Source organism: Panulirus ornatus, chromosome 23 (assembly GCF_036320965.1).
Source record: "Panulirus ornatus isolate Po-2019 chromosome 23, ASM3632096v1, whole genome shotgun sequence".
In the NCBI taxonomy this organism is placed as follows: domain Eukaryota; kingdom Metazoa; phylum Arthropoda; class Malacostraca; order Decapoda; family Palinuridae; genus Panulirus; species Panulirus ornatus.
In genome coordinates this window covers 18,518,291-18,530,862 of record NC_092246.1, presented here as the reverse complement: position 1 = coordinate 18,530,862, position 12,572 = coordinate 18,518,291, and the positions used below count along the sequence as shown (strand labels likewise).

At 40.8% G+C, this 12,572-nt stretch overlaps 1 protein-coding gene across 4 annotated transcripts in view; it reads left to right on the top strand.

The window, feature by feature from the left end:
• Positions 1-9,912, top strand: part of LOC139756854 (clarin-2) — an 89,018-nt gene extending 79,106 nt beyond the window's left edge. For 2 of the 4 annotated variants that reach the window (XM_071676682.1, XM_071676683.1), the window contains exons 2-6: positions 1,162-1,500; positions 2,212-2,643; positions 3,337-3,510; positions 6,089-6,221; positions 7,301-9,912. In XM_071676682.1, the coding sequence (XP_071532783.1) occupies positions 1,275-1,500; positions 2,212-2,643; positions 3,337-3,510; positions 6,089-6,221; positions 7,301-7,430 (1,095 nt within the window). In that variant the 5' untranslated portion in view covers positions 1,162-1,274 and the 3' untranslated portion in view covers positions 7,431-9,912. Of the gene's footprint in view, positions 1-820; positions 1,501-2,211; positions 2,644-3,336; positions 3,511-6,088; positions 6,222-7,300 lie in introns of all 4 variants that reach the window. The other 2 variants (XM_071676681.1, XM_071676684.1) reach the window with 2 other exon arrangements.
• The last annotated feature ends 2,660 nt before the right edge of the window (positions 9,913-12,572 follow it).

Here is a 12,572-nt window from a genome sequence, read left to right as displayed (position 1 = left end):
GCGTATGAACTTCATGGCTGAAATAGCTCGAAAGCCTTTGAAGTTGTTGTGACGTTTAAAAAGATTGTTTGATTCCCGTAAAGCAAGCTTTTAAAATAGGATACAGCGCGTTTAAAGAAGTCAGAGGATACCAGGAATGCTTTTTTCTTTTCAAATAATGTTTCTAGTGAAAGATGGTCGTATTGATCTCATATTCGTCAAGCTAGTTTACGTATTTATCATTTCTGTTTCACCTAAGTTACTTTTATCCTCATTTTCCATATCTTCCTGGTTCGATAAAACACACCTTTCAGGTGTGTGTGTGTGTGTGTGTGTGTGTGTGTGTGCATTGGCAGGGGACACTTCGAATACACTTTTTTTTTCGATATAGAGTGAGGGAGGAAGGGAGGGAGGGAGGGAGACAAGGTCGTTAATTCTAAGTTTTGCGATAAAATCCTCCGGAACTGACATACCCACTTTACTGCAGAATAGATAGGAGGAGAGAAAACAATGCAACATTCCCATGGTGAATGTTGGCGTTTCTGCCTTGTTATGAAATATTAGTAAAAAGTGAAAAAAAAGAGAATAAAATGAAATAAATGATGATAGGATTCCATTATAGGCTAAATATTTTCGACTACCACAAACACAAATTGAAATTCTTGTCTTTCAGTATTGTACTGATATGTACAGCAGGAAGCGAAGGACCTCACTGTTTAATATATATATACATATATATATATATATATATATATATATATATATATATATATATATATATATATATATATATATATATATGCCACTTCCAATGGATTAGATGTACGTCATTTGTTTCCAGGGTTAGAGAATTACTCGGGAGCTGCGAACGCACATATGCAATCCTTAAGGGAATTCAGGCCTAAAAAAAGATCGGGATAGAGCATTAGTTGTCATTATTTGCCTCTTGTTATAGAGGATCACTTCCCAGTGTCATTTGCCTCTGATCCTAAGGCTCGATCGTGGGCGGCGTCTGTGTTCAGTGGCACGAGCTTTTGCGATCCCTTGCGGCTTACAGAGAGAGACTCTTTAGCGCATCAGTCCTCTGCCTCACTCTCCATCGGTCATCTTGACTAAAGGAATTCATCGCCTGGGTTTTTATCAATTGGGACTGTCTTCCATCTTTTTCTATCTTCTCTTCAGCGAGGTACGTCGTCAAAGAACGACCCTCAGTACCTTGTCCGTCTTCACTGGCGAGTCTCTCTTAGTAATAACACATTGGGACGTTTTCGTTTTCCTGAGCTGCCACCAGCAGAATGCCGTTGACCAAGCGGGTTAGGCGTAGGAGGAAATACGTCTTCAGCACCTTCGTCCTTTGCTGCCTGGGGGCGTCCCTTATGGCGGCCGCCCTTGCCACCGAGAACTGGTTCGAGGCCAACTGTCACAGCAACCTGGCGAATAGTCACGGCCACGTCAACTTCGGGTTGTTCGAAGGGGAGAGTTACATCGCCCAGTACACTTGGCGGATACACCATCTGAAGGGTAAGCTAAGTGGGAGGACCCTGTCTCAAGTATCGAAGCGAGTGTGACTTCACCTCACGGGAGAGTTGAGTAGAAGAGACAGTCAGTCATGGGCCTTGCTCATTCTCAAGGGGTTATGTATAGGGGTTATGTATGTGTGTGTGTGTGTGTGTGTGTGTGTGTGTGTGTGTGTGTGTGTGTGTGTGTGTGTGTGTGTGTGTGTGTGTGTGGGATTAGCTATCTTATAAGGGTGAGCTGAGAAGCGTCCCACATATGAGTCCTAAAACAGGACTTGTTATGTTAAGGACGAACATTGCTGATCAAACAGCTTTAAGGTTGAGGCGCCCTAGGAGATGCTAATCACAAAGAGAGAAAGAAGGAGAAGCTGCTTGTTCTCTGGTGCAGATGAGAACCTCTTATTACCAGGTATGAATAGAATCAAAGTCGCTGCGTCGTGGTCGAGATAATGACTAGAATGAATCATCAGAGTAGTAAGAAAATGGATTTATCACCTATTCAGATATATATCTCCTCTTCGGAGCCTTGTAATCATTTCCACTTTCTTTTCTTATTAGAAACATTTACATCTTTGTAAAACACACACACACACACACACACACACACACACACACACACACACACACACACACACACACACACACACACACACACACACACACACACACAAGACTAACACACTCAGAAGACTAATGTTTCACTGGTGGTTTGCAGTGGTGTGTCTCAATGGCCTTTGCATGTACAGCTGCGCCCCGACCAAGGCCCTACGCAGGCAGCAGCTGAGGGAAGTAATGAACGGGACGGCTGATGAATTCTCCGTCTCTGAAAATTGCCCGAAAGAAACAACAGCACGTCAGGTCCAGCCGGGATATTTCGCCCCAGCGTATATTCAGGAGCCACACGTAGAAGGCGACGAAGATGGAGAGGATCCTTCCTCAGCAGCGTTCTGGAAGTCCCTCGTCCCTCACTTGAAGGCTAGTTGGTGGGAAGCTCCTCTCAGTCTGGCACTCAATACCGGAGATGGGGAAGATGCCAACCATTATATTGAGAACGCTCAAGACCCCTACGTGACTACTGCAGGCGAGGCAGAAGGAGGACAAGATAACGACGAGCAGTCAGAGACCACCATCGCGACTGAAAGCCCTGGTTTGTTCACATCCAAACCAACGGTAACTGTGTGAGATACATACAATTGCTTCCCCCCCTCTCCTTTCTCCCTTCCGTGTGTCGTGTCTTGTGTCGTACCTGTTGCTAATGTGTTCGACGGTCGTTGCTGTGGTTTACAAGCGTCGTTGCTGTGGTTTACAAGCGTCGTTGCTGTGGTTTACAAGCGTCGTTGCTTACCAGTATTGCTGGTTCTGTTTGGCTGATTCACGAGTAGTGGTTTTGCGTGGTGAACCGTTTTAGGATGTATTTGTCTCCACCTGCCAAGTCTCGTCATGTATATGGAACATGTCTTCATTCATATGTATATACACTACTACTTTTTTTATTTTATTTTTTTTGGGTGGGGTCATCTGGTCCCCTGGCTGTTTAAAAGAGAATTTATCATTATGACGATTCTTATCAGGACATATTATATCTGTATTTATTTTCCTCACAAGCTGTCCTCTGTGTGTTCATTTCCTCTGGAATATCAAATTTCTGTACAACACCCAAGTTGTGATACACACTCAAATACAGAGTCTGAATGATAGTGGACAGTAGACACTGAGAGTTCCAAGAAGCTGTAAAGTTATCTGTCTATCATCTGAGAAACTAAAGCTTTCTCTCACACTGAATCGACATCCAGAGTGTCCTTCCACCTCACAGCCACTGATCTAGCTCTTCTCTCCACAGTGGAGTCGGCGGTCTTCATGGACTACGGGCTGTGGGTTGGGACCATCGCTTGCCTCAGTCTTGGGATGATGTTCGCCGTGGTCGGGGCGCTCTTCGCCGTCATCAACACAGCCACGACGCCTGTCGAAGCCATCACGGGCGTCCCTGGTCTCTACGTCTGGAATACCCTGGCAGGTCAGTGAGTTGTGGTGGTCGTCCTTCTTCTTCTGTGTCCTCTATCCTCACTTCTCTCCTTCTGAACCTTAGTTTATCGGGTTAGATACCATTTATAGAGAATGGAATTGGAGGGATCCTCTTTTAAAAGGATTTTTCTACTTGCATTTAAAGCTGACTGAATTTTATATTAGGTAAAATAGTGATGATTTTAGATGACTTTCTAAGATATTATTCTTAGGCTAGCAGTGAGCAACAGTTCAGTCATGATTCTCGTGACAAACACATCCTCGAAAAACTCACACACACTTGCACATACAGACACAGACACGAGCACAGACACGGCAAAAATCGACAGACAAAGGTAGGCTGACACATATACACCCAGACAGACAGACAGACAGACGGACGGACGGACGGACGGGCTTTCACTCCTGGTCTAATTATTTCCATCTTTCATTAGATATTTCTCGTCTCACTGGTTCCTTCCGGTACTTAACGCCATCTTTTATTCACGGGAGATTAGAATTTTAATTAATTCTGGCACACAATCCTGGGAGTTGTGAAGCCCTAGATATCCGAAGCCTGGGGTCTCGGTCCATGTGAGAATATCTTAACGCGGGGATTAGGTCCGTGTGAGAATATCTTAACGTTGGGGGGTCTGGGTACGTGTGTGAAGATATCCTCCCGAGTTTGAACTACACTATTACTGCTTGATATTAGTCAGTTGTGGAAATTCGGCTCGACTTTCCTCCCTTTCCCCCTAGAAAAAATCGAATTACCTGTCATGCTCGTGTGAGTATAACATCGCCTGCATTTTCACAGCGTCAGAAGTGGACGAGTGGCAAAATGACACGAAAGCTGATTGGATGGGGTTTCCTTGTGTGTAAAGGTGGATCAACTGGACTGTTTTTGTTGTTCAGTCGTAGTTATATAAACAGAAAAGGAAACAAGAATCAAGAGATAACATTCCTGACTCATTGTATTGTACTAGTCTTAGAGATATAGCGAAAGGAACTGTACCTTAGATGAAAATCCCTTGTAACTCCAGTTTGCAAACACTCATTTTGTCATCTTGTGTTGACTGAGAGACCCCGGGTAATGCCTTTTCTTGGCCAAGATTCATTCCTTGGCAGCAGGGAAATACCAACCACTCTGCCTTCATAAATACAAGACTGGACTCACTCTTATGAAGAACTCGTCTCATTCAGGAATAGATTCATGTTATTATAGCCAATTAAGGTCAATAAACCAAATTGTAAGTTAATGACTCGTTCTAGTCAGGTACCCGGTATCCCTCACTGCTAATACATGCATGTTGACTCTATGCACAATGCAGCTGCTCTATATTCATAATGATAGCACGTTGCTCCCATCCTTTGCAGACACCTAGGCAGTGTGTGTGCACCCGGGCAGGCTGTGTATGCTTAATGTGTTCATTACTACATCTTAAGCTGAATTTGGCAGCAAAGTTACAGAGCAGCTGTGGAGGTGAATGGAGTCGGTATAACACAACCAGGAGACAATTAACTCATGACTCATTTCGTAAGCTTAATCATCTCGCACATTCCGGCAGTATTAGAACGACTCTTCGTTAACCATTAATCTATGTAATTTATAATATCATTTATGTATATATATATATATATATATATATATATATATATATATATATATATATATATATATATATATATTATCCTCGGGATTCATATTATCCTTCATAAACGAAGCATATCTTCAGTAAGTCATGTCACCTGTATATATATATATATATATATATATATATATATATATATATATATATATATATATATATATATATATATACATATATATATATATATATATATATATATATATATATATATATATATATATATATATATATTTTTTTTTTTTTTTTTTTTTTTATACTTTGTCGCTGTCTCCCGCGTTTGCGAGGTAGCGCAAGGAAACAGACGAAAGAAATGGCCCCACCCCCCCCCCCCCCCCATACACATGTACATACACACGTCCACACACGCAAATATACATACCTACACAGCTTTCCATGGTTTACCCCAGACGCTTCACATGCCTTGCTTCAATCCACTGACAGCACGTCAACCCCTGTATACCACATGACTCCAATTCACTCTATTTCTTGCCCTCCTTTCACCCTCCTGCATGTTCAGGCCCCGATCACACAAAATCTTTTTCACTCCATCTTTCCACCTCCAAATTGGTCTCCCTCTTCTCCTCGTTCCCTCCACCTCCGACACATATATCCTCTTGGTCAATCTCTCCTCACTCATTCTCTCCATGTGCCCAAACCATTTCAAAACATATATATGTATATATATAACTTGATAACACTAATACTTTCTGTATAGACAAACATGAAAGGTATTGCTTTATGATTCTTCCACATTATGAATCTTTTTATTCTCCTATCAGACTCATGGTCGAGCCTTTGAATAACTAGGCTTCTATCAGAGTTCTTCAGTGTCGTGTAAGTCACCCATTCGCAATGGGACAGATAGGTATTCCATTTTCCCTTCGATGACTCCTCCTTGTATATGATCCTTGAGGTAACGTTTAGTCTTCCCTTCCACAGCGCTCTTCAACCTGATATGTGTCATCTTATGGGCCGTCCAGTTTCATGAGAACCTTACGAAGAACGTCCTTCTTTACGATGCTTCGAACGGCTGGACCACAGAAGGAATGGAAGTCTTCGGCTATTCATTCTGGTGAGTAGTGTTCCTCCTCCTATCTCGTCCTCCCTCTTCATCTCCTCCTCCTTGCTTTCCTTTATGAGCTCCCGCTTGTCCATGATGCTGCCGAAGGGCGTGGGTATCGAAGTGATTTGAGGAACTGCATTAACTACGGGAAGCTATCAATACTTGTTAAGGAAAGAGGCACAAGACACCAGCAGTACCCCTATATACAAGAAGTGACACATTACCTCATAGACAAATATACATGCATAAAAAGTGGCAACTTGGACTCTAAGGTCTTTAGTTCTCCTTTGCGTAGGGTGAGAGAGTGAACGGGATGGCTGACTTAATATCTACCTGGCCTCTGTTAAGTCTGACATGGGTACGTCCGAGTCCTTCAGCTAACGGAGTAGGAGAGGATCAGAAATCTGTCCAGCTCCAAGCCTAATGCAGTGGGATCAGCATTAAAGCACATGGACTTGAAATCTAAAAGAAAAAAACAAAGAAATTTGTCCTGGATTACAGAAAAGCATTCCCAGGAGTTGAGGCGACAGACAACAGACTCAAACAATTACCTCGATCTGAGCAGAGCAAACTTGTGGAGTTAGCGCATCACAGACTCTGAAATTGTTTTCCCCGGTTCTCAGCCAGGGAGAAGTTACCCAGATGATGCTTAAAGAGATATCAGGTTTTCCAGAAAATGTTTAGGACCAAAGTCCCACTTCTCCAGGCCACTCTACTGCAAGTGATACTACAATCCACGTCGCCAAAAAGTTAATGTAAGCTTCTCTTGCTTTGATAGTAGAAACAGGGACAACAATCTTTGAATCAGGATTGAGAACAAGGTATAAGAAACCCCCTCTCTTTTTTCTTTTTTACAGAAATGATGATAATGAATCCACTTAAATTGGTAGTCTATGAATAAGCAACTCAGCCTGATTCAGCATACAATTTTTCATTTTTGTGTCCTTACCTTCATGACATACAATGACATGACTCCTCCTCATGTGTTTAAACCAATTCCTCTTTGTTTCACTAGTAATCATTTACTAGCCATCATCATTTTCCTTTATGATTGACATCTTTTCTAACATATATCCTTTTTCCCGCAGGCTAGTGGTTGTGGCAATCTTCGTACACGTCGCAAACATAGCCATCATCTTCATTGGCACTTACGAACCCAAGGCCAAGGACCAGGTGCAGGCACCTGACACTAAGGGCAGCAATATCATGCTTTACTGAGCCACATCCCCACACTGGAAACTCTAGAGGTCATAAGCGGAAGACATCACAAAGTGCTGACGCCATTAGAGGAATGTGTGCGCGTGTGGCTTTGTAAGATGACGAAGTATAGGAGTGAGACGAACTGACGAGTAATAATAAGATGGAAGAAGTCATAAGGTTAAAGCCGTCCTTTGTAAATTAATATTATAGGAAGAATTGTTTGATTTTATGGTGTGGTTAGGGAAAATCATTCCTATGGTGCTTTGGAAGAGTGTGAAAGAAATGAAGGAAGAAGACAAGAGGAGGAGGAGGAGGAAGAGGAGGAAAACAGAGATGAGAGTGGTTTGGAAATGTAACCAGATGTATCTTCTATTTGACTCGTGTCATTCAAGGAACTATGCTGAAAGTTTTACTGTGATCGGCTGAGTTTCAGATCCGTATAATGAGAGGAATATAAATCCCTTATCAAAGAGACGTAATAGGTGTTCTAAAGTTAGGGAATAACTTTGTGTTAAGAAAGCAAAGGAGTGTTACAGTGGGTGATATCGTAGAAAGAAAAACTATGTCAATGGGGTAGAAAATCAAGGAGTAGACTAGATGGAGCTAGAGAGTAGACATCAGTCATAAAGAAATTGTTTTTCATCACCGGGAAAAGTAGTTCCATACAGGATAACAAGGAAGCAAAGCTCTTCTTCAGTCTCCCTCTCCTACCCAAGTCTCGAAAGATGATACACTACTTTGTTTATGATGTAATTTTTTTTCCCAGTAAATTCACTTGAGATCTTCTGTCTTCTTCCACATCCATCTCAGGTTTTCCCTTCTTCCAAATGCTCCTATTTCGTCTTCCTGTATCATGAAAAAAAAACCCCAGTTAATCATGGCTACTTTAATTGTTTTTTCCTGTCATAACTTTCCCATGTAGAATGTCACTTACATAAAATCAAGGTCAGCAATGCTAGGAGAAAAAAAGCAATTTTGTAAAACGGTGGTTTATCACTTTATACACCACTACTTGTGACTAAGTCAAAATAGATTCAGACTATTTTTTTTTTTAGCCACTTGTAAAGTTTTGTAAGTAGGTTTAGATCACAGTAGTTAATGTGATACTATGTTTTGTATATATATCTCTTATGTCTCATCATCTTTTTATTTTTTGTGTAGAATATGACTTTCTCTTTTTCATGTCAGATGATGAATACTGTTGCAAACTCAACATGATAAGTATCTCAAGTTAAACTATGCAAGAAATGTGATCGAGAAAGTTCAATCTTGTTCAATATTTTGAGTTGTAAGATAAGATTCTTTTTTTCTAAGAGCTAAAGCTTGATTTAAACGATGCAATTCTGCGCATCTCAAGCTTGGAAAAGAATAAAATTGTTCCAGCCATATTGGATTAATCGGTAAGATGTTGAGGCCTGTGAATAAACTTTCTCATATTCCTGTTACTTGCTCAAGGGATAGATGAAAAGTGAAGTGGTGAGGATTGGCAGGATGACTGGCTAGGGGATAAACCTGCTGGATTAGCTCAATGAATAGCTAACGAGGGGACACCACCTGTTGGAATGAACAGTTGAGATGGTTAGATGTGCAGACAGACTAGGATCATTGGCTAAACTAACTAAACTGTGGAGATCAAGGAGGACAAACTTCCTTGCTAGAAGGACTGGCTATAGAATCACACGAGCTTTCAATGGATTCCACTTCGAATTATATTGATAAAAGAAAGGTTCAGCTTGTATTAATGGGAATTAGTGTAAACTACAAGAGGATAACATTATTATTTTCCTAAATAAAGAGAAATTTAACCTAACTGAGGCAACCCACCGTTCATTGAAATATATATATATATATATATATATATATATATATATATATATATATATATATATATATATATATATATATATATATATATATATATATATAAGTAATAAAAGCTATTCAGGTTGAGCAATATGTGTGAAGCATTTGATACAGTTTTCCGGCTGGCGTAACACTGGTGAGAAACCATTGCTCGCGTGTAATTTTGTGTTTACTGGAAATATTGAGGAAAGCACTGCCAATATGCTGACGTGTGTTTTCCCCACCGAGTGTAGCAGAACTGCTCCTGAACATCTGAACAGCGTGAGAGTATCAGCAGTGTAATGAAGGAAGGCAAGAAGAATGAAGTGCGCTTGAAAGAAGAGAATTACGTAAGGAGAAAGAATTCCCCTATCACCCCCCCCAACCCTCTACTTGCTGACTCTTCTTGTAGTGTGTATATATATATAAATTAGGATGAGATATCAGCAGTAGATGTTAATTAGATGAGAGATGATAGAAATGATGAAAGAAAAAGATCTTTGATTTCTCTTGTATTAACGGGAAACAGATTTTCATGTATTTTATTTCTTCACTGAAGAATGCACTGAGAATCCTTCTTCTCTCTCTCAGAGAGATTAAGTTAAGGCATTATCTTATGTAAGCAAGATGTTATTCATTAAAGTTCGTAAAGAATGTATTCCGTTTTTTCCTTATACAGATACGTAGGCGAATGACTTACAAAATGTCAATGTATACTTTTCCTTGGCATTTTTAGACCCAGGCTAAGGGATATGAGGTGCTTCTTCCTACCACACAAATGATTCTTGAAGGAATGCATTAGTCTGAGAAATATCTCTTTTGTTTTCTATGCTTTTCCACCCACCAATTAGCCTGTTTGTATCCGTGTGTTTATCTAAATCTATTTGTTTACATCTATCAAATCTCTCTCTCTCTCTCTCTCTCTCTCTCTCTCTCTCTCTCTCTCTCTCTCTCTCTCTCTCTCTCTCTCTCTATATATATATATATATATATATATACATACACTGTAGATCTGTATCTATGTATCTGTGCTGTGGCTTACGGTATAAGCCTCTGTGGACCTTTCAATCCACATATCCACACTATACAACTCCATCGGAACTATTGCACCATCAGACATGCCTATCTAAGTACCTCATAGACAGTGACCTGTCTTTCCACACTCACCTCAATGCACCCCAGAGCCTTACTCTCTCTTCACTCACACTATGGTTTGTTTCAGCTCCCATGGTTCTGTTCGGTGCCATGTCAACTCACAGAGATCTGAAGCAGTCACTCCTTCCCTTCAGATACTGTCTTTACATATCTCACTTTTCCTCTGACAATTAAAGAAATTTTACCTCCTCATCCCACCACTTTCTACTCTTTCTTAAAAGCCCTACAGTTCAGCTTTCACATGCCACACTCTTCACCAGGACATGTAGGCACCTTAATATCTTCCATCGTTTTTTTGTCATTTGTTCTCATCCCTTGTCAGTCTTTATTTAGTCTTTCTAGTTATCTCTATACAGAGGTCTCTTTTCCAAGTTGACTCACTCACATCTCTTCTTTCACACACACACAACACACACACACACACACACACACACACACACACACACACACACACACACACACACACACACACACACAGCATGTGGTTTTTTTCTCTCTTTTCCCATCACCACTACTAACTTTTAATCTCGTCCCCACCAGGAAATGATATAACATCCCAGTGGCCACCCCTATCAGCATGTTCGCATCTAACACCTTCTCTTATGTACATTTCACTTAACCCATACACCAGATATGGACTACGATCATTAATCCTACCTGCCTTCGTATGCATATATTTAGTTTTTCTTTAGAAATACACAAATATTCCCTCTCATCAGTCCTTCGTCAACACACAGCTTAGCTCTCCCTTTTGCATACTTACATAATAATGATAATAGTAACAACATAGGTAATTATTGCTACGAGAAAACTAAATGGGTAATTATGGGTAATGATTATCTTTCTCGTTAGTTATGAATATCATCATTATAGCTTTATATCATCGTGATAAGTAGAGTCTAAATTACTTTAAGCACCACTGTCCCTTTTCTCAAAATCCGACATTTATAACCCAATTCCCTCTGCGTCTTGCATTATCCTGGCAAGTAATGTAATTACTGGTCCCTAAGTAGGACTATATATCTTGAATCTTTACCTATTAGTTTTCCTCTGATTCACATCCTGCAGTGTCACACGACCCACCATTTAAGCATGATCTCCCCCAAACAATTGTACTTTCACTAGCTATCTTCACTGTTGTAGTGAGATGAGATTTTATTCTATACTTCACACAAACATGTAAGGTCAAGCTGGACGTTCTTATGGTGGCTTGAGGGACGTGTTTGAGTAGATGAGTGTTTCCCGGAGGCTGTACAGCAACGTGAAGCCGATGCTAAGCAAGGATAAGGATAGTGTATGAGTTAGGAGAGTTTAGCTAGGTTAGAAATAGGATGGTGTATGTGTTAGGAGAGTTTAGCTAGGTTAGAAATAGGATGGTGTATGTGCTATGAGAGTATAGCTAGGTTAGAAATAGGGAGTATGTGTTAGGAGAGTATAGCTAGATTAGAGATAGGATGGTGTATGTGTTAGGAGAGTATAGCTAGATTAGAAATAGGATGGTGTATGTGTTAGGAGAGTATAGCTAGATTAGAAATGGGATGGTGTATGTGTTAGGAGAGTATAGCTAGGTTAGAAATAGGATGGTGTATGTGTTAGGAGAGTATAGCTAGGTTAGAATAAGGTTGGTGTATGTGTTAGAAGAGCATAGCTAAAGTTAGACGTATGACGTGGTTCTTCATACATTGCACGGCGTTGAAATGACTATATGTATATCAGACCCTAGTGATGAGTTTGGAGAGATTCGAGGCCCTTTCAAACACTATCAGACTGCTACAGATAATCTGGTATGAAGTGCTATGTCAGACGACCGTTAGATTAATATGATACGAGAATCTATTCATCACTGGGCTAACATTAAGGCCGTATCAGCAAATAAGCTAAGGGAGGGCGAGGGGCTTTTAGTCCCATGGGGGTTAATAGGGGTGAGGTGTGAGTGAGGGAGGGGTGGGTGGGTGTGTGTGTCGTGTGTCTCTCTCTCTCTCTCGCCAGGAGTGATGGTGATGGGGTTTTAAATGTTTACCCTAGAAAGGGGGGGATGATGAGTGAGTGACGCCCTGCGTGAAGAGAGAGAGAGAGAGAGAGAGAGAGAGAGAGAGAGAGAGAGAGAGAGAGAGAGAGAGAGAGAGAGAGAGAGAGAGAGAGAGAGAGAGAGAGAGAGAGAGA